The sequence below is a fragment of the Littorina saxatilis genome, linkage group LG6 (assembly GCF_037325665.1).
Source record: "Littorina saxatilis isolate snail1 linkage group LG6, US_GU_Lsax_2.0, whole genome shotgun sequence".
Taxonomy (NCBI): domain Eukaryota; kingdom Metazoa; phylum Mollusca; class Gastropoda; order Littorinimorpha; family Littorinidae; genus Littorina; species Littorina saxatilis.
Window position 1 is genome coordinate 56,524,602 of NC_090250.1, and position 22,939 is coordinate 56,547,540.

The 22,939-nt window shown below is 43.3% G+C and overlaps 1 protein-coding gene across 7 annotated transcripts in view; it reads right to left on the reverse strand.

Annotated features, from left to right (window-relative positions):
* LOC138969581 (ubiquitin carboxyl-terminal hydrolase 38-like) overlaps positions 1-22,939 on the reverse strand; it is a 91,594-nt gene that overhangs the window by 56,960 nt on the left and 11,695 nt on the right. For 6 of the 7 annotated variants that reach the window (XR_011456501.1, XR_011456505.1, XR_011456504.1 and 3 more), the window contains exon 1: positions 9,569-9,974. The exons of the other annotated variant lie outside the window; for it this stretch is intronic. Coding sequence is in view for 1 of the 6 variants with exons in the window: in XM_070342435.1 (XP_070198536.1) it covers positions 9,569-9,613 (45 nt within the window). In the remaining 5 variants the exon portion in view is untranslated. Of the gene's footprint in view, positions 1-9,568; positions 9,975-22,939 lie in introns of those variants that run through there. 7 annotated transcript variants of the gene reach the window in all.

Consider the following 22,939-nt stretch of genomic DNA (forward strand, 5'->3'; position numbering starts at 1 on the left):
CCTTTTTTCCCATGACCTGGACTTGAGGAGCCCCAGTGATCCTTGCCCGCAACCTACAGTCACATGAACACCACTCACAGTGATAACAACACAAACCAGCTTCCTTTGCCACCACTCAACATGGGCTCAGGTCCAATAGCAAAGGGAAAGTTCAAGGGGCTTTGAGCACAAATAAATGACGAATCGGATCAAAACACTACTTCAATCAAAGAAATTTAAAAAATCCTAATTATCTAATGGACTTTGACCTTAGCAGAGATATACATACAAACTATCTATGTATCTGATCTTAGTGTTTCTAAGAAATCGCATTTAATGGATAATTGTGTGTAGAAATTGTCAATAAGGGTATTTGCATCTTGTATGACCTGATAACAACCACATAGTAGCCTACACTGATCCGACCTAACGACGCCAACGCGAACGTAATGATTTAATCTCTGCATCGCAGCGTCCATTCATGCCGCTGATAACATTCCGGGCGGTGATCAACTATTCATTGAGTCAACTCTGCGCGGTCACTACTGACCCATTGTCGGACAAGGTTGTTGTCTTGATATCGCAGTCACTTTCAAATATCTTTCGTCAACTTGAAAAGTGTCCAGTTTTTTTTTTAAACCTAATTCTCAGTACTTGATTCTCATTTCTTTCTGCGGCATGCCTTTCGTCTTAAACTCATCATCCCAGACCAGTGACACAACTTTAACTACAGACATCAGAACACAGACCAGTGACACAACTTTAACTACAGACATCAGAACCCAGACCAGTGACACAACTTTAACTACAGACATCAGAACCCAGACCAGTGACACAACTTTAACTACAGACATCAGAACCCAGACCAGTGACACAACTTTAACTACAGACATCAGAACCCAGACCAGTAACACAACTTTAACTACAGACATCAGAACCCAGACCAGTAACACAACTTTAACTACAGACATCAGAACCCAGACCAGTGACACAACTTTAACTACAGACATCAGAACCCAGACCAGTGACACAACTTTAACTACAGACATCAGAACCCAGACCAGTGACACAACTTTAACTACAGACATCAGAACCCAGACCAGTAACACAACTTTAACTACAGACATCAGAACCCAGACCAGTAACACAACTTTAACTACAGACATCAGAACCCAGACCAGTGACACAACTTTAACTACAGACATCAGAACCCAGACCAGTGACACAACTTTAACTACAGACATCAGAACCCAGACCAGTAACACAACTTTAACTACAGACATCAGAACCCAGACCAGTGACACAACTTTAACTACAGACATCAGAACCCAGACCAGTGACACAACTTTAACTACAGACATCAGAACCCAGACCAGTAACACAACTTTAACTACAGACATCAGAACACAGACCAGTGACACAACTTTAACTACAGACATCAGAACACAGACCAGTGACACAACTTTAACTACAGACATCAGAACACAGACCAGTGACACAACTTTAACTACAGACATCAGAACCCAGACCAGTGACACAACTTTAACTACAGACATCAGAACCCAGACCAGTGACACAACTTTAACTACAGACATCAGAACCCAGACCAGTGACACAACTTTAACTACAGACATCAGAACCCAGACCAGTGACACAACTTTAACTACAGACATCAGAACCCAGACCAGTGACACAACTTTAACTACAGACATCAGAACCCAGACCAGTGACACAACTTTAACTACAGACATCAGAACCCAGACCAGTGACACAACTTTAACTACAGACATCAGAACACAGACCAGTAACACAACTTAACCAGACTAATCTGCGAGTGGACACACCACACACGACATTCCCCGAAAGATCAAACCTCGAAACCCCCCTCTAATTCCGGTCAGTGGTCAGAAAGTCCCACGCCACACAAAACATGAGGTTGGAAGCGGTAGTGAGACGGGGTGAATGACCAAGACCGGAACTCGGAACGCGCGGCACAGTTCCGAAAAGTTGCACTTAGCTGCGCAAATCTTAAACCTCATTATTGACTGTCGTCAAGTGCAATGTTTTGGCTGCAGGCGACTGTTCGTACGAATTAAAGAAAAGCATGTTCTTTAATAGCTGGGTTTTCCAACAAATTGACTCATCTTTCGCAATGCATAGGGTTAGTTTTTTGGGAGTTTTGTTTGATTAGCATACATACGACTGTATTTCACTTAGAAATGAAAAAGGCGTGTCAATTTTATTGCCTGAAGAGAGAGAGAGAGAGAGAGAGAGAACGAGAGAGAGAGAGAGAAAGAGAGGGAGGGAGCAAAGAGAGGGAGGGAGGGAGGAGAGAGAGAGAGGGGGGGGAAGGGGGAAAGACAGACTCAAAGAGGGAGGGAGTGAGAGGGGGGAGGGAGGGAGAGGGGAGGGAGAGAGGGACAGACAAGAGAGATAGAGAGAGAGAGGGGGGAGGGGGAGAGAGACTCAGAGAGAGAGAGAGAGAGAGAGAGAGAGAGAGAGAGAGAGAGAGAGAGAGAGAGAGAGAGAGAGAGAGAGAGACACACACACGAGTATGTGACATCTGTGGTGTTCCACCCTGACACGCTGACCTGAGCGCAACACGGCCAGTGACGAAGCTCCCCCAGGCTGTATTGCCCAACACCACACAACACACTCCCAAGCTTAGCGCCGTCTTGTATTAATAACATCGATTACTTACCTTATTTAATCAACACTTCTAATTCGACAACGTGCCTCCCTATCCAGTCTTGATATAATTACGTCCATTATACCATCAGTAACGACAGAACTAACATAAATCCGTCCAAGAAGACGCTGTATACTTCAAAGAACACCCAGCAAAAAACAACAAAACGACAAAGCAAACGCACAAAAACAAATCGAATCAGTTGCTCATCTCCTGCGCTCTGACCCGAATGAAATGAATTAACGAAAGAATAAAAGAGACGAACTTAAATATAGTGACCCAGTTTATCTTGATATCAGTATCAACTACACCACATTTTGGTGTATCAATATCAACTATACCATTTGGTGTATGTATGAATATCAACTATACCATTTGGTGTATGTATGAATATCAACTATACCATTTGGTGTATGTATGAATATCAACTATACCATTTGGTGTATGTATGAATATCAACTATACCATTTGGTGTATGTATGAATATCAACTATACCATTTGGTGTATACATGTATGAATATCAACTATACCATTTGGTGTATGTATGAATATCAACTATACCATTTGGTGTATGTGTGAATATCAATTACACCTCTGGCTCTATTTAGTGTCCAGAAGCGGAGAAGGAGGTGGGGTGGGGGTAGGGGCGGGGACGTCGGCGGGAGGGGGGTATGTATAGCACGGCATGAGACTGACCATCAAAACACCTCACTTGAGAGTCTGGAACACCCGTAATAAACTATACACACACTGTCTGGAACACCCGTAATAAACTATACACACTTTCACATCGTAAAGAAACACGAAAACAGTTAAAGTTCTATCGATCTTCTTACAAAGCAGAAGACACGCCAAACCTCCCTGATCGGTGTGCCGCCCTGTGGTGGGTTGGGATTGACAAGAGAACACTGAACAACATGATCGGTGTGCCGCCCTGTGGTGGGTTGGGATTAACAAGAGAACACTGAACAACATGATCGGTGTGCCGCCCTGTGGTGGGTTGGGATTAACAAGAGAACACTGTACAAAAATGAACGGAAAGGAAACTCATTAGATAAACATTTCTACTTGACGAGAGAATGTCTCCCTTGCCGATTGACGCATGCCATGCATAAGTAGGAGGGTGGTTCGCTGTACGCCCAAACACCCTTGATGGACTAACCCAAACCACTCAGTCGGTCCACTGTCCCAACCACTGTCCTAATAGTGCCGGGGGTCACAAGCACTGACACACTTGTGGAATTACCAACAACCAGATATATAGATACCATCTGAATTCCACAGCATACTCAATCAGCTGAGTTTGATCAAGACAACGCTCAAGTGAGTTTAAGGCTAATTCCCTGCTCTCTATACACTGACACAAAAATCTGTATACCATTACTGAACGTGTGTTATATGACATGACTGTGACTGACACTGTATACTACTACTGAACGTGTGTTATATGACATAACTGTGACTGCCACTGTGGTAAAGACATGACAAATGAGACTATACATCTGTATGTCTGTCATCGTGTCACCACAACACATCCCATCAGCTGAGATCAACACAACACATCCCATCAGCTGAGATCACCACAATAGTGAAATAAACTCAACCAATGATATCATATGTCTAAAGTTCTGTTTTCTATAACCAAACAAGTGTATTCGTTCCCCCCTCCCCCCGCACACACACACATGAGTAGAATGCAGACTTGGTTCATGCCTGAGAAAAACAAAGTATTTGATCAGTTACATTGTGTTCATGTCATTGAAAGATTGTTGAATAAAATACACCCACAAGAAAGGTAAGTTGCTGGAACATTAGTTAAGTAAGTTAATTAGTAAGTTAGTTAGTTAGTTAACTAGTTAGTTAGTCATGTGCTGTGATTGTTGGTCATGTTTGGTCTTCTTCTTTCAGTCATGATACACGTACGTAAGTACACGATTTTAATATATATGTATCTCAGATGTGTTGTATCGCGAGATGTGGTGATATGGCAGCTTGATGCCATGATTAATGGTCACGTGTTGTATCACGAGATGTGGTGATATGGCAGCTTGATGTCATGATTAATGGTCACGTGTTGTATCACGAGATGTGGTGATATGGCAGCTTGATGTCATGATTAATGGTCACGTGTTGTGTCGCGAGATGTGGTGATATGGCAGCATGATGTCATGATTAATGGTCACTTGTTGTATCGCGAGATGTGGTGATATGGCAGCTTGATGTCATGATTAATGGTCACGTGTTGTATCGCGAGATGTGGTGATATGGCAGCTTGATGCCATGATTAATGGTCACGTGTTGTATCACGAGATGTGGTGATATGGCAGCTTGATGTCATGATTAATGGTCACGTGTTGTATCGCGAGATGTGGTGATATGGCAGCTTGATGTCATGATTAATGGTCACGTGTTGTATCGCGAGATGTGGTGATATGGCAGCTTGATGTCATGATTAATGGTCACGTGTTGTATCGCGAGATGTGGTGATATGGCAGCTTGATGTCATGATTAATGGTCACGTGTTGTATCGCGAGATGTGGTGATATGGCAGCTTGATGTCATGATTAATGGTCACGTGTTGTATCGCGAGATGTGGTGATATGGCAGCTTGATGTCATGATTAATGGTCACGTGTTGTATCGCGAGATGTGGTGATATGGCAACTTGATGTCATGATTAATGGTCACGTGTTGTATCGCGAGATGTGGTGATATGGCAGCTTGATGTCATGATTAATGGTCACGTGTTGTATCGCGAGATGTGGTGATATGGCAGCTTGATGTCATGATTAATGGTCACGTGTTGTATCGCGAGATGTGGTGATATGGCAGCTTGATGTCATGATTAATGGTCACGTGTTGTATCGCGAGATGTGGTGATATGGCAACTTGATGTCATGATTAATGGTCACGTGTTGTATCGCGAGATGTGGTGATATGGCAGCTTGATGTCATGATTAATGGTCACGTGTTGTATCGCGAGATGTGGTGATATGGCAGCTTGATGTCATGATTAATGGTCACGTGTTGTTTCCCTTTTCTTCCTTCCTTCTTGTCTGCATTTCCTTCCTTCCTTTCCCTACACTGCCATCCACCGTCCTTCCTTCCTTTCCCTACACTGCCATCCACCGAGCTAACAGTTCAATCCCACAAAGAGCCCTGCAACGCGTACTGTAATACGTGTACTCAAGTCAAGCGCACACACAGATCAACACGAGACACTCACTAGTGTCAAAAAGCGGCTACAACCGGTAGGGGGAGAAGGGGTAGGGGTGGTGGGGTAGATCACGGGTGGAAGGGTGCTAAACCTGTGGCCGCCACCCAGTGACCTGTGAAGGTAAGAGAAGCCGGGGACAGAAAGATTATCCTCACTCACCGGGGTAACCGGCAGATAAAAATGAGAGAGCGGTTGACAACTGCCGGTCCTCCCTCCCTCCCCTCTCCTCCTTGAAACCTTGAACCAGAACTACTAAACGGGTGTTCAACAGAGTAGAGAAAAGTAGGGCAGCAACAGCGAAACCTGCCCCTCACAGCATACAGAAACACATCACGGAGAACAGGAACGTCTACACAACACAAGACTGAGGTAGAGTCGTGAAAGGCACAGTCCTTCACACTACAAGGCGGACCGGCTTCTTCGTCACACATCTTTTCACCATGGAATACAGCATCCTTTCCCTCGGATGCATGCAAAAAAAAAGAAAAAGATTTTTTTTTAAACAGCAAAAGTGTGGCTGCATTCTATGCAAAGTGTGACTCTTTTGCAGAATCAAGATGATCGCTAGCACGAGAAGTATGCTCTTATCCCGTGTTACGGTGTGTGGTGAGACCTTGACGATGACGACTGATCTAAAGTCTCTGATCTTATCAACACTGTGCACTCAGCAACGCAACGTTATCAACATGCTTCACAGACATATCAATGTTCATAAACGTTTCGCAACACTACGTTATCAACATGCTTCACAGACATATCAATGTTCATAAACGTTTCGCAACACTACGTTATAATAAATGCTTCAAACATATATGAATGTTCAGAAACAGACATTATGAAAATGCTTTAGAACTATGAATGATAACAAATGTTTCGCAACACTACATTATGAAATATAATGCGTCAGAGATGTGTATGTTGACATGATTAATGGTCACGTGTTGTTATTATTCTTGTAAGGAATGCATGGATCTGCAGTGACTTTTGAAATGTCAGAACAGCTCAACATTTATCCCCGAGTACGCAGTAGGAGGGTCCAGCAGACTTTAATTGTGTGTGTGTCTGTCTGTCTGTCTCGACTTAACAGCTTATTGCTGGGAAACTACTGGGCGCAGTTCTTTCAAAAGTTGATACACTAACTTGATAATAGGTCCGATTGATCGTATTAAAACTTCATAATGTTACCTGGGACCTAAATGCGAAATATTCCACAAAAACGACTCTTAACGGGGGGAGTTTTTGCGGTGGGAGGCTGGTCGCTTTGCGAACAGCCTGAACTAAAGGGGAGACTTGGGCGGCTGAGCCGAACACGTCACGCAGTGACGAGAAAAGCATGATTTGCAAGACAGCCAACGGGTGGGGATTTGGTCTCGGCAAAGAAACTATTGGTCTCGGTGAAAGAGAGACAGAGAGCACGAGAGAGTCTATGGCCAAAGTGATCCGGGTTCGATTCCCAGCATGGGCGGTCTATTTTTTTTTTTTTTTTTTACTATTGTTTATTATGAACGTTTTAATGTTTTATTTTACTCTAATAGTTTTTTTTAATTGTATAAAATAAATAAATAATTGGGTTTTTTTTTTTTAATCCAAGTGATCCGGGTTCGATTCCCGGCATGGGCGGTCAAATTTTTTTTATTTTATTTTTTTTAATTCTTGTTTACTATTGTTTATTATGAACGTTTTAATGTTTTATTTCACTCTAATAATTTTTTTAATTGTGTAAAATAAATAAATATATATATTTTTTTTAAATCCACGTGCACAAGACAAAAACTTTCATACTGGGGGAGCGAGCCAGTCTGAAGAGTACTCGGGTCCAGCGCCAGCGTTTTTTATAAGGACACGTAAAACCATGCCTCGATCACTTGTGTTTGTAGCAAGTCGCTCAACTCGAAACCACATTTGTATAATAAATGACGATGAAACCAAAAACGTATTCTGGTGCATTTGCAAAACATGTTCAGTCTAGTCACAATTATAAAAGACGACAAAACTGAAAGAAAAACATTATCCTTGGTATTATGGTTATGTCAAAAGTAGGCTACAGAAAAGGGTAATGAATTCCAGGGGTTGGGGTCGATGATGGTTGGGTGGTAGAAGAGGACTTGGATTGAGATGGGGTGGGGGGGGGGGGGGGGGGATCGCGGTGGGTATGTGAACTAAGCCTGCAGCGCCCTACAACCGGAGACATACAGTACGCCGCCAGGAGAAGAGAAGAGAAGACGTCCCTCGCTGCATGCCGGGTAACTATCAGGTTGGGGTTCCAATGTTCAGCTGGACCGTAGGACACCTATTGTCGTGAATGCCTCGTCCTTTGTGAAGGCTAAGCACCAAGGTGACCGCTTGGTAAGGCAAATGGAGTACCCGCCCCGCCAGGTGAAAAAGCGGACCGAAGGACTGTCAAGATATGACAGCATTTGTGCGGGAATTTGGCATGCATATTAAAATACCAGCGAGAAAAAAAAAGACCAGTTTATAGTAAAGCTTAGAGGAATAGGGGAGAGGTACAGGACGGAGGGGGAGGGGTGGAAAGAACAGTTGAAACATTGCATAATGTGTGAGTGAGACAGGGTGAGAGAAGGTGCAAGGCTTACACCCCCCCCCCCCCCCCCCAAGTGTTTATGAAATAAGGAAGTGCAGCTGCAGTTAATATTGATTTTAACGAACAACCCCTTTGCTTTGCTTAGTACATGGTTTCCAGCCTTTCCATCTGCCAGAAACACGTAGGTTTAAGGAATTTCAAGGGACAAAAGTCCTCCCATCGACTTCAACCCTCCCCTGTTCCCAGACAAATGATGACATCAAGTGCCTATGCTACATGCTTCCCCCCTCATTCCAATAACAGTTCACAGCGAAAAAGACAGCTCCATTCAATCGCTTCTATCAATGAACGTCAGAATGCTAAACAGGTGTGGTTGACATAGCGGTGCGGGGCACACACACACAGGAGTCACACACAAACAAGCATGAGAGGATTGACAGGGGCGTGTGTTGACACAATACATCAGTGGGAAAATAAGTTTTAGGGGTATAGGTGGGAGGGGCCGGGGGAGGGGCGTTTTCAGTGCCCACTCCATTCTCGCCTGCGCACCCTCTGAGTATGGAATGCATGATGATCTAAACGCACACACACACACACACGCGCGCACACGCACACACTCCCTGCATGCGCACGTACATGCTTACGGAATATTTATCACAGAAGTTTGCACTGAAATGCTGCATCAGAGAGAGAGAGAGAGAGAGAGAGAGAGAGAGAGAGAGAGAGAGAGAGAGAGAGAGAGAGAGAGAAAGAGAGAGACAGAGAGAGAGAGAGAGACAGAGAGAGACAGAGAGAGAGAGAGACAGAGAGAGAGAGAGAGAAAAAGAAAGAGAGACAGAGAGAGAGAGACAGAGAGAGAGAGAGAGAGAGAGAGAGAGAGACAGAGAGAGAGAGAGAGAGAGAGAGAGACAGAGAGAGAGACAGACAGAGAGAGAGACAGAGAGAGAACGAAAGCGAAAGTTCTGGGCACCTACCTACTGTACACTTAATTTCTGAATGTGCACTCTACATTGTGCAGCACTTTACATAACAGCTTCCACATTGATACCACATTGATACCACATTGATACCAGCACCAAACACAGACCCCATTAATCAGTACACACACATACAACATGAACACAAAAAGCACTGTACTTACATTGATCACGTATTTAGTCCTTTTTTTCCTTATCCAAGTTCCCATGTTGCCGGTAAAGCGACGACTGAATTAATAAGCCACACAGTCGGCACAACAACACACACAAGTTTACACCACCACACAACGAAGACAACAACAGTTGTGTCTCAGAACGGTAAGTTTATCACAGCCTGTCGCGTCTTTATTCCTGTGACATAGATAATATAATAAACCGACAGGGACACTCGACAGTGTATATAGCACCCGCGGAGTTTTATCTATATCCCTCAGTGGTAGCTCCCAGCCCCCACGACCCAGCGTGGTAAACAAGACACGACGCACCAAGACACACTTTTCACCGATACGAGTCACAATCACACACTGAATGCCCACAATGTTCACACAAGAAGCTAACCACTCTGGCCGGGGGGGGGCCTGGGGGTTGGGGCCGGAGCGACGCTTCATAGGTATGGAGAGTCTACTCTGCTATATTCAGCCCCCACTTTTTCTTACTTCTAGCTGTCACCCTCACCCCCACCCCCACCCCCCTCCTCCATTCTATTCCACACCCGCTAAGCTTGTCACACACACGGCTCGTGTAACGCGTCGCGTCTCGCTCTGTTGCGGTCTGTAGTACTAATAGTAGTGGGCCTCAGCTTGGTAAAGTTATACACTGAGCTTCGATTTCATTGGAGTGACGACCATCAATCGATCTCGACGTTCATTCAGTTTTGCTAAGGTCGGGAATCGTGGGTTGCGACCAACATTGTCAGGCCTATGTCTCGGAGTCGAACCCCCGAAGACATGGATTTGAACCACGTCCCTGTCCAGGCTTCGACGTGAGTCGATTCCAACACCCCGACCCCCCACCCCCGGTTCTGTGAGCCGAACCCAAAACCCCTCCCACAGCCTCAAAAAACACACCCCGCCCCCTTCTGTGATTCGAAATAAAAACAAGTCGCGTGAAGCGATATTACTACATTCAGTCAACCCTTCGAACTCACAGAATAAAATTGACTGCACCGCATTTTTGACTAATCTATACTCAATAGCTGTGTCAGTTTCACACCCAGCGACCGCACTGTCGCGTTTACGCACAGAAAGTGACAAGCCAGTATAGCACAGTAGCATATAGCGCCACAAAGGAAAACGCGCTTTTCTCTATTAATATTATTTTCAACTCCCTGGGCTTGTTTTTAATCCAAACATGTATAACATATAAAAATGTTTTTGGATTGATTGAATAAGATTCTAAGAATAAAATGCAATCATTTTCGGATTGATTGCTCAAATTTTAATTTTAATTAGAATTCTCATTTTAAATTATTTTTAGCTTGTTGTTAATCTAATTATAACATGTATGTTTTTAGAATCAGGAAAAGTTCAATAATAAGATCAAATAGTTTTTTAATCGATTTCTAAAAAATAATGTTAATTACAATTTTCAGATTTTTAATTACTAAATTTATTAATTCATTTGTGAGCATCCAAGCTGAAATTCAATACCAAAGTCCGGGCTTTGTCGAAGATTGCTTAACCAAAATGTCCAGCTATTTGATCAAAAACCGAGGGTGTGACAGTGCCGCCTAAACTTTCACAAAAAGCCGAATATGATGTCATAAAAGACATTTATCAAAAAAAGGAAAAAATGGTCCGGGAATATCATCTGGAAGAAGGTTTATGTAAAGTTTCATGAAGATTGGCCCAATAGTTTCATGAAGATTGGCCCAATAGTTTCATGAAGATTGGCCCAATAGTTTCATGAAGATTGGCCCAATAGTTTCATCGGACAAAAGTAGTTTCTGAGCAGAAAGGTGCCGTGAAAACAATTTTCCCCGCATTGAGAATTGTGAGGCTTGGGGGGGGTGGGGGGGTGAGTGCTTTAGCTTATGAACGACCGTGACAGGGGGTTGCAGCCTGCCGTTTTCAACACTTTCGACCACGATACGCATTCACCTGATTTCAAAACATCAATGAAAATCTTCCTTGAACTGAACAGCAAAACAAGACAGAATCTCGTCATGTTTTAAAACTGTAGTTCAATTTCTGGGCAACTCAGGACTTTCCGAAAGAAAGTTCCCCTCTCTCTATTCAGGTCTTGCACAATCACACGCAGTATCAATCAATGTGTGCTTCTTCTTCAATCACACGCAGTATCAATCAATGTGTGCTTCTTCTTCAATCACACGCAGTATCAATCAATGTGTGCTTCTTCTTCAATCACACCGTGCTTCTTCTTCAATCACACGCAGTATGAATCAATGTGTGCTTCTTCTTCAATCACACGCAGTATGAATCAATGTGTGCTTCTTCTTCAATCACACGCAGTATCAATCAATGTGTGCTTCTTCTTCAATCACATGTAGTATCAATCAATGTGTGCTTCTTCTTCAATCACACCCAGTATCAATCAATGTGTGCTTCTTCTTCAATCACACGCAGTATCAATCAATGTGTGCTTCTTCTTCAATCACACCGTGCTTCTTCTTCAATCACACCCAGTATCAATCACACCGTGCTTCTTCTTCAATCACACCCAGTATGAATGTGTGCTTCTTCTTCAATCTTAAAATGCCGATAGAAAATGTCCCACTCGTTCCGATGCTCTGGGTTGTAGGACACGCCTCCCCCTCCACGAGAGGTTCGTCTCAAGTTGTCGCAAGTATATCAATAGATTCATTCCACTGTGTGCACCTTTCAACGTGTCCACACAACATGTTTACTTTCCACATCTCCAAGTGCACCCAACCCTCGAGTGTGGACCTTTCAACGTGTCCACACAACATGTTTACTTTCCACATCTCCAAGTGCACCCAACCCTCGAGTGTGGACATTAAAAGAAAAAAGAATTAAAAAAACTGCCCTCTTTCTTTTCGTTTCAATGCCCCTGACCGCCATTTTTATAACGGGACCAAACCGAAAGCACAGGCACCGGAATGGTCGGTTTACGATTTTTTCCCTCCTCTGTTATCAACAGTGGAAAGATATCAGAAGTGCACCCTGTCTCGGATTTCAGTCGACAGATGACGCACTCTTTTCACTTGTTCTTCGATCGATCTCTACACTTACCCGTCATAAAAAAAAGTACACTGAGTTTTGATGTTGGAAGACCAGTTTTGGTTTTAGTTTTGTTTTAATTGTTCTTTTGCGTTCATACCACCCAAGCGCGTTGTTGCTTTTGTACCAAACTTGGACGGACGCAGTGGCGTGTTGGTAAGACATCGGCCTTCTAATCGGGAGGTCGTGAGTTCGAATCCCGGTCGCTGCCGCCTGATGGGTTAAGAGTGGAGATTTTTCCGATCCCCCAGGTCAACTTATGTGCAGACCTGCTAGTGACTTAACCACCTTCGTGTGTACACGCAAACACAAGACCAAGTGCGCACGGAAAAGATCCTGTAATCCATGTCCGAGTTCGGTGGGTTATAGAAACACGAAAATACCCAGCATGCCTCCCCCGAAATCGGCGTATGCTGCCTGAATGGCGGGGTAAAAACGGCCATACATGTAAAAATCCACTCGTGATAAAAACGTGAGTGAACGTGGGAGTCTAAGCCCATGAACGAAGAAGAAGAAGAAGAAGAAGTACCAAAATTGATCCCCAAATGTTATATTCATTTGTGTTGAAGTTTGCAAAATGCTGAATTTTTGCAACCATACTAAAAAAAAGTTATTACAGTTTAATTAAACTTTTCTGAAAGGTTTCAGTACGTCCAACAAACTCATCAAAACCCCATGATATTTCACACACTCTTTTGCAATTGTGTTAACAATACTCATGTCAAATTTGACGCCAAAACAGGCCTTTTACGGCTTCTGACGAGGCTGACACCAGTCTTCTTCAAAATGGCAAAACAACACTGCTAGGCACAACAGCTGAACCAAATAAATTTGTATGGGTAGAAAATGAGTTGTTCTTTCATTTGAGATCAAAAACAAGGTCATTCTTGCTTATTTTGATTTTTTGGTGTATTTTAGTGTCTGCAAGTTTGCTTTTGCGAATTTGATTTTGGGGGGTGTCCTTGGTCTCCGGTACACTGCATAAAAACTTATAAATGAAAAATGAAACTCTTTATTTCATACGGTTGGTGAATGAATTAGCTTTCTGGCAATATACTTGGTTTTAACATAACTGGCCGCATCACAAAGATCTACAGCTAAATGTATCTGTATTTTTTTTAATGACGGGTAGTATAGATTGTAGCCATGACTTGCGGGCGATACAAACCCACCACTTCCTTCATCAAATTATTCTTTAACACCGTGTTTGTGTGTGTGTGTGTGTGTGTTTGTGTGCGTGCGTGCGCGTGTGTATTTCATAATGTGTGCGCGTGCGTGCGTGAACGCTCGTGTGTATGCGTCATTGCGCGCGCGCGCGCGCGCGTGTGTGTGTGTGTGTGTGTGTGTGTGTTAGTGAGTGCGTGCGTCGCTGCATGTACGTTCGCACGCTCGTGTTTATGTGCGCGCGCGTGTTTATTTCGACAATGTTCAAACCGATTCCACACGGCTCATGTTCTGACACGTCTTCACAGGGGATGAAGCGCAACAACAAGGTAAAACACACACTCGTTCCGGTGCCTGTCACACTCCAAAGTTGTCAACAGTGTCGCAATGTCGCGCACAGGGAGTGCGGGCAGAGTGTAGGCACGACGAGCTGAGTGGATAAAGCAGCTGACACAACACCAAACACGGCCACAATGACCCTCCACACTGTTACACCAACACTCTAATTACCAACAATCCGCCTCATTTGGGAAGGTCAGTAGAGAGGTACGTGTAGTATGTTTTGTGTGAGGACAAAACACAGGACAGACATGCAAACAATGAACACATGTCTCTTTCTGTCTCTAATGAACTAAGGCACTGCAGTGCGATCTCCCCCTCTCTCTCTCTTTCTCTCTGTGTGTGTCTGTCTCTCTGTCTCTCGCTCTGTCTCTGTCTGTCTGTCTCGCTCTCTCTGTGTCTCTGTCTGTCTGTCTGTCTGTCTGTCTGTCTATCTCTCTCTCTCTCACTCTCTCTCTCTCTCTCTCTCTCTCTGATACTGCTCTTATCACAGACAAAACAGCCTTGGTAGATCTGATGCGGTGTTGACGGAGAAAGCCGGGTGGTGCCTTACATTTTAATATTTCATCCTTCAAATGTACTTATACTCAAAACGCCAAGACGTGGGCGAAAGGAGCGAACCGAACAACTCGCAACCCATCTTGTCGCTTAACTCTGCCAACTTTTCGGCAAAAGTACAAAAAGGAAAGGGAAGTTTTACCACTTAAAAATAAAAAATAAAAAATATCAACAAACCAGACGTGTTTTACTTCTAAGAGTTCAACGCTCGGTCGCCACAGGGTACGAACAACCATGTCAAAATGCACAAGGTGGGCTTTGTGAAGAATTGGATATTGTGATTTCATGCACATGCTTTGACATCAGGGGGTTGGCGAATCAAAAGCCATTTTTTCAAACTGAGTACCCCAAGAAAATTGCACTTTAATAAAATTCACCACAAAGCGAACAACTTAGAAAACGTAACAAAAACCGAAGGTTGCTGACATCCGTTGAAAGCCATATCTCGTTTCTCGTCGCGCTTTACTAATTCTCTTTGGGCACCCAAACTCTCTCATATTAATGCGGGTAGATGCAAATCAGCGATGGATGAAAGCACACACGGTGTTCTTCTCAACAACAAATAGTGCGAGTGTTTATGTTTCAGTAGACCAGCTATAGAATTGTAGCGAGGCATTGCCATCTAACCGGCTCGGCAAGTCGGCCCTTACGTTGCTGTCTCAACTGATGCGACTCCGAGTAAGTACACTCAGACATACGACAATCACAATGGCACACACAATAGCGAGAGAAAGTTATGATATAACAAGGACCTTTGCAAGATGGGAGGGGGTGTGTGGAGGTAACAGGTGGGTGTTGAATACCAAGAATGATTCTATGTCTTAGACATAGCAATCCCAGTGCGAATTTTGACAATTCTGCGTATTTTCTTGTAATCCAAATATTCACATTCCATCGCCCATAATCTGCGATCGCGCCAGCAATATATACTTTCTAAGACACCATTTTTAAGATACTCCAGCAAGATACTCCAACAAGATACTCCAGCAAGATACTCCAGTAAGATACTCCAACAATATACTCCACCAAGATACTCCAACAAGATACTCCAGCAAGATACTCCAACAAGATACTCCAATAAGATACTCCAACAAGATATTCCAACAAGATACTCCAGCAAGATACTCCAGCAAGATACTCCAGCAAGATACTCCAGCAAGATACTCCAACAAGATACTCCAACAAGATACTCCAGCAAGATACTCCAACAAGATACTCCAACAAGATACTCCAACAAGATACTCCAGCAAGATACTCCAGCAAGATACTCCAGCAAGATACTCCAGCAAGATACTCCAACAAGATACTCCAGCAAGATACTCCAACAAGATACTCCAACAAGATACTCCAGCAAGATACTCCAACAAGATACTCCAGCAAGATACTCCAACAAGATACTCCAACAAGATACTCCAGCAAGATACTCCAGCAAGATACTCCAACACGATACTCCAGCAAGATACTCCAGCAAGATACTCCAGCAAGATACTCCAGCAAGATACTCCAGCAAGATACTCCAACACGATACTCCAGCAAGATACTCCAGCAAGATACTCCAGCAAGATACTCCAGCAAGATACTCCAGCAAGATACTCCAGCAAGATACTCCAGCAAGATACTCCAGCAAGATACTCAAGCAAGATACTCCAGCAAGATACTCCAACTTTGCACGGGAAGCAGACAGGCTGTTGCGCAAGTAAAATGATGCACTCGTCCCGTGTAAAAGTAAAATGATGCACTCGTCCCGTGTAAAAGTAAAATGATGCACTCGTCCCGTGTAAAAGTAAAATGATGCACTCGTCCCGTGTAAAAGTAAAACAAGTCGCGTAAGGCGAAGATACAATATTTAGTCAAGTAGCTGCCCTTTTTCAGCAAGACCGTATACTCGTAGCATCGTCAGTCCACCGCTCATGGCAAAGGCAGTGAAATTGACAAGAAGAGCGGGGTAGTAGTTGCGCTAAGAAGGATAGCACGCTTTTCTGTACCTCTCTTTGTTTTAACTTTCTGAGCGTGTTTTTAATCCAAACATATCATATCTATATGTTTTTGGAATCAGGAACCGACAAGGAATAAGATGAAAGTGTTTTTAAATTGATTTCGAAAAAAAAATTTTGATAATAATTTTTATATATTTAATTTTCAGAGCTTGTTTTTAATCCGAATATAACATATTTATATGTTTTTGGAATCAGCAAATGATGGAGAATAAGATAAACGTAAATTTGGATCGTTTTATAAATTTTTATTTTTTTTTACAATTTTCCGATTTTTAATGACCAAAGTCATTAATTAATTTTTAAGCCACCAAGCTAAAATGCAATACCGAACCCCGGGCTTCGTCGAAGATTACTTGACCAAAATTTCAACCAATTTGGTTGAAAAATGAGGGCGTGACAGTGCCGCCTCAACTTTCACGAAAAGCCGGATATGACGTCATCAAAGACATTTATCAAAAAAATTAAAAAAACGTTCGGGGATTTCATACCCAGGAACTCTCATGTCAAATTTCATAAAGATCGGTCCAGTAGTTTAGTCTGAATCGCTCTACACACACACACAGACACACACACAGACACACACACAGACACACGCACATACACCATACCCTCGTTTCGATTCCCCCTCGATGTTAAAATATTTAGTCAAAACTTGACTAAATATAATGATGCACTCGTCCCGTGTAAAAGTAAAATGATGCACTCGTCCCGTGTAAAAGTAAAATGATGCACTCGTCCCGTGTAAAAGTAAAATGATGCACTCGTCCCGTGTAAAAGTAAAATGATGCACTCGTCCCGTGTAAAAGTAAAATGATGCACTCGTCCTGTGTAAAAGTAAAATGATGCACTCGTCCCGTGTAAAAGTAAAATGATGCACTCGTCCCGTGTAAAAGTAAAATGATGCACTCGTCCCGTGTAAAAGCTTAGACGGGTCTACGGCGACCCACAAGATGGCCCACACGGGGAGCATCATCCAACGAGTTCCGATGGTTTACCGGCGAAAACACGAAAATCGAATTGAATTCGGCACCTTGACCTATACTAGTTGATATCTTGCCTGACACATTTTCCTCAACATACACACACATACTGCCCACATGCTTTGACTGGCTGTGACTGGTTTCAAGTTTCAAGAGGCCATGAGAAACGAGTGATTAGAACTATAGAACTAGCTGTTCACTGCTACACATCCCGCTTTCAGGCCAATACTGATGTGTGCAGAGAAACAAGTGTAGAACTATAGAACTAGCTGTTCACTGCTACACATCCCGCTTTCAGGCCAATACTGATGTGTGCAGAGAAACGAGTGATTAGAACTATAGAACTAGCTGTTCACTGCTACACATCCCGCTTTCAGGCCAATGCTGATGTGTGCAGAGAAACGAGTGATTAGAACTATAGAACTAGTTGTTCACTGCTACACATCCCGCTTTCAGGCCAATACTGATGTGTGCAGAGAAACGAGTGATTAGAACTATAGAACTAGTTGTTCACTGCTACACATCCCGCTTTCAGGCCAATACTGATGTGTGCAGAGAAACGAGTGATTAGAACTATAGAACTAGCTGTTCACTGCTACACATCCCGCTTTCAGGCCAATACTGATGTGTGCAGAGAAACGAGTGATTAGAACTATAGAACTAGCTGTTCACTGCTACACATCCCGCTTTCAGGCCCCACACACACAAATCTCAAGACAAAAATCAGGTTTTAAAAATGATGAAGACTGTAAACGGGAGCAAATTTCTGGAAATCTATGACAGCAAGGTTTTAAAAATGAGGGAGATAGGGAGGAGGGAAGGGGGGGGGGGGTCACTATCGCAATCACTGGTTATCAGGTCCTTACTGCCAAGGACACCAGGAAGCACGTGACTTGGCACTTCACAAGATTCCTTAACAGACATGACCTTGAGCTGTCTTTCTCCCTGCCTCTTTACTCCCAGCAAAGTGTTGATACAAGTCAATCAATTCATGCTTTAAAATTAATGTCAAACATGCCAGGATTGTGATAAATGCTATGTATCGAGGGCCGCGAACCTCCAGGGATTTCGCCTAAACATTCACACGTTGTTATCCTTCTTTGAATTCTTCGGTTGCCAGGCAACAAAGACAGCCGCCAGGAAATTCCCAGCAGTGCAGCACGTGATAAATGTTGTGTCAATTCTTCACAGACACGTGTGTCATTAGAGCCAGACACACAGACAGATTGTATTTATCAAGTCTTGGTCTTTTGTACAGTGTAATCTGATAAAGTTGGGCTGGTTTCAACAAAAAGATTTTAACATGAAGAAAGAACGGAAAAGAGCAAGCATTTATGAAGCGTACCGGTCAAAGTAGAGAACATCTATTTTAGTTCGTCTCTGTTGGTGAAAATAAGATGGATACGAAGAAATGTGAAAAGCCATTCTCAACGGGTTTTTTTATCTCACTTTTGCTGGGGTGATAAATATAAAAGAAAGTACATCCAGAAATTAAAAGAAGAAGAAAAACAAGAAGAAGATGACGATGGCGATTATTAAAATGATGATAACGTCGATGATCAAGCAGACGATGAAAGAATGACAGCAGCAGCAGACGATGAAAGAATGACAGCAGCAGCAGAAGATGAAAGAATGACAGCAGCAGCAGAAGATGAAAGAATGACAGCAGCAGCAGAAGATGAAAGAATGACAGCAGCAGCAGAAGATGAAAGAATGACAGCAGCAGCAGAAGATGAAAGAATGACAGCAGCAGCAGAAGATGAAAGAATGACAGCAGCAGCAGAAGAAGGATGAGACAGCGGGATGTGTCCTGATTCAGCTTATCGTTGATGGTCGCGTATCTGGCGTTCCATACTCCAGACCTCATTGGGTCAGCAAAGGGTGACGACATGATCGCTACTTCAATTCTCAGCTCAGTTCACTTCAAAACCAGACTAGGTGGAGGGGACTATAACTGTACACCAAAGCAGACATGGCCCATATACGTTCCTATAAAAATGGGTGTAGGGTTTCATATTAAACAATCAAACTCACCCCCCCCCCCCCCACCCGACCCCGAAGAAAAATGTGTCACCTACATTCCTGGCAAACACTCCATTTCTTCAACAAAAGCAGACGATGCCGTTTTTCTTTGCGGTACCTTTCACGAGCATGAACCGTGGCGCTTAAAAACCGGTTTTCTTGTTTTGGTTGGATAGGTACGCTCCTTTGCCCGGCGTCTAGTTTTCATCATAAGTACTTCGCAAGTACTTTGAATGACAAGGGGCACAATCGCGTCTTTTCTTTCTTTTCATCTTGTCTTTGGTTGCTTCAAGTCAGTGCACAAAGTGTGCGGTAGGTAACAAGTAAAAAGGGCATCTGCAAAATATTTGACGTCAGTCTCACCTATCTATGCGTGGGTAGGTTCCCACGGAAGAAAACACCCCTTCTGATACCACGGTCAACATAAAAGCAAATGAAGTGTTCCTCCTCCACTCCCTCCCATTCTTTGCGTGTTTCTTGGCTGCTGTACGCACCGAGGGGGTTCAGGAGCCAATACAGTATCGTATACCGTATCCCATTGAGACGGCTATTTAGTCATCAAAAATAATCCATGCATGAGCATTTTTGTCGTGAAAACATATTTTCCTGAAAGCCAAACAAGCGTGTCCGTTCATTTAAAAAAGATATGACTGTCAGCTCGAAATTGAAGCTACTTGTTATGATCCCTAAGGGCACAATTTGACTACATGTTGCAATCAACCGTGCCATCAGCAAGATGTTAGAATGAACCAAATCTTGGCGGTAAACAGGCATCAAACCAATTGCCTGGGTCTTGTCCGGGTATTGCTTACCACAAAGTCACAACATTATTGTGTATCAGAAGCAACTGCTCATGAGAGTTTTGAAACTCGAGCTCAAAGGCGTTATGCCTGGTATTTGCACAAAAACCTAGACAATCATCTATAAATGTTGGTGGTATTGTTTATGTTGCTGCTGTTTTTATTGTTGTTGTTATTTCCCCAGAAGGGTGGTATGTATTAAAATACGGCACGCTAGCGATCCACGTATTGTACGCGAAGACGTAAACAAAGTTTAACAGCCACCGAATGTTGAGAAAGCCAAAAGTCTGGCGGCAAGTACTCATTGAGGATTCTCTATGGCGGCTGAAATCCCCAGCTCGCACGCCTCCGACAATGGCAGGCCCCCCAAACAGCCGGAACAGTGACAAAAGGGGAAGCAGCCAATGTCAAAGAGGGGCAAGAGAGCGTGACACCTGCAAGCCGGTCCTTTCTCTCTAACGTCTATTCCATAGGTTGACCTCTCCGCTAAACACACATAACAGGACCCCGGAGCCTCTGTCACAAAAGCTAAGTGGAGAAATTGTAGCTCCCCCTGTTTACGCTGAGGTGGTAAGAAGGTGATGAGCAAAGCGGAACCGGATCATTCATCGTTTCTTCACCCTTTTTCTGACTGCAAAATTAATTGTAGTGTGGCCTCAAAATAAAAAAGAAGAATGGTCTAACACGCAATCCAGGAAGAAAACAAATTTACGAACAGAATGTAACCGTGTGCCGAAACACTACGATCACCTCGGGAAGCGAAGTGCAATCAAACAGGATTGAAAAACTGTTATGCAAACCCGAAGGTTTCCATGAACAAACAGACAATCGGAAACCACCAAACCCCATCACAAACAGAACTCTACAATCCACTGGTGTTGACGTTTAAAGGCCAACAACTCGGGTGCAGAGTCTGCTGTGAAAGGAGCGGTAGCCTCCCCTGTCACAATCGCCCCCGTTTGAAATGAACTTCGTCCCTAAGTTCCGAACCGGGGGACCACTGTCCATCCCAAGTTCGCAGAATGGGAACAGCACGAAAATGTTCAGTGGTCATATTATGCCATTACCTGAACATATCATGCCAAGTCCCATCCCTGCTCGCAAGCGCCAGATGTAACCGTGTGCCGAAACACTACGATCACCTCGGGAAGCGAAGTGCAATCAAACAGGATTGAAAATGTTAGGGCTAATTTCTTAGCCCTATAAAAACTGTTATGCAAACCCGAAGGTTTCCATGAACATACAGACAATCGGAAACCACCAGACCCCATCACAAACAGAACTCTACAATCCACTGGTGTTGACGTTTAAAGGCCAACAACTCGGGTGCAGAGTCTGCTGTGAAAGGAGCGGTAGCCTATATCGGACCCTATTGCTACGCTGAAAATACAATAGCGATTATATAGCTGTTCTGACCTTTATTTGTTGTTCCAAACTTACAAAATGACAGTTTTTGCGTCGATGCGTTGATCTCAGGTTTTGATAGCAGACGCCGTTTCTTATGCGCATTAGTTTTGCGCAGGCGCCACACTGACTTTGGAAAAAAAACTCGATTTGACAACACAGCTGTTAAACAGCTTTTTATTAGTTCATTCGTATACAACAAAAAGAAGTTTGAGTTTTTTAAATTTTGAACAAGACTACTTATGAAGAAGACCAAAACACAACATCAACGGAAAACTAGAAACAACTGAAGAACTAGGATGCAACAAGGGGAGGAAAAGAGAACAGCTAATCCGTACAAAGCGAGCAGACGGCAGCGACGTTTCCAGTTTGGGTGAATGGCATTTTTACTTGTCTCGTCATGAAGCGAATTTTTCAACCTCAGTTATAAACGACTACATGAATGTTAGTGCCATGGATTGTACATCAATACTTCAGAGGGGAAGTGGGGTATTTAGTGTGGAGTTACGAGATAAGAAAAGCCGAATGCGAAATTTTTTGTCAGTCGGCAACTGTGAACTAAGCTCACAGGCACACAAAAACGGCTGTTCCGTTGTACTCTCCTGTTTGTACTACATCTTTCGACTTTGGGCATTTTGTGGTGTTTAGGGACAGAAAATAATAGGTTTAGTCCTGTTTCATCGGGAAGTTAGCAGAAAAGGGTATGCTATCGACATTTGTAAAGCTGAAAAACATTCCCGAGAAGAATTTCAAGTTGTCAGTGTATGCTGTTGTCGATCAGTGAAACATCGTGTGGTACAGTTGGGTAAACCGGAACCATGCGTCTTTGTTATTGACAATATGCTTTTGGATATTGAAAAAAATGGCCCACTTCCGTAGCATTATGCTTTGATGATCGGAAGAGACCATCCAATCACAGCCCCCGAATTTCCCCACGTGTTCATCAGAATAGCTATATACTCTGTTATTATTTACGCTCATTCGTTCTGGTTTTTTTTCTTCTCATTTTGTTCCTTCATGACAGCAGTGAAATGTGCACGCATTTGCTAGATAACAGATATGAATTCCTGA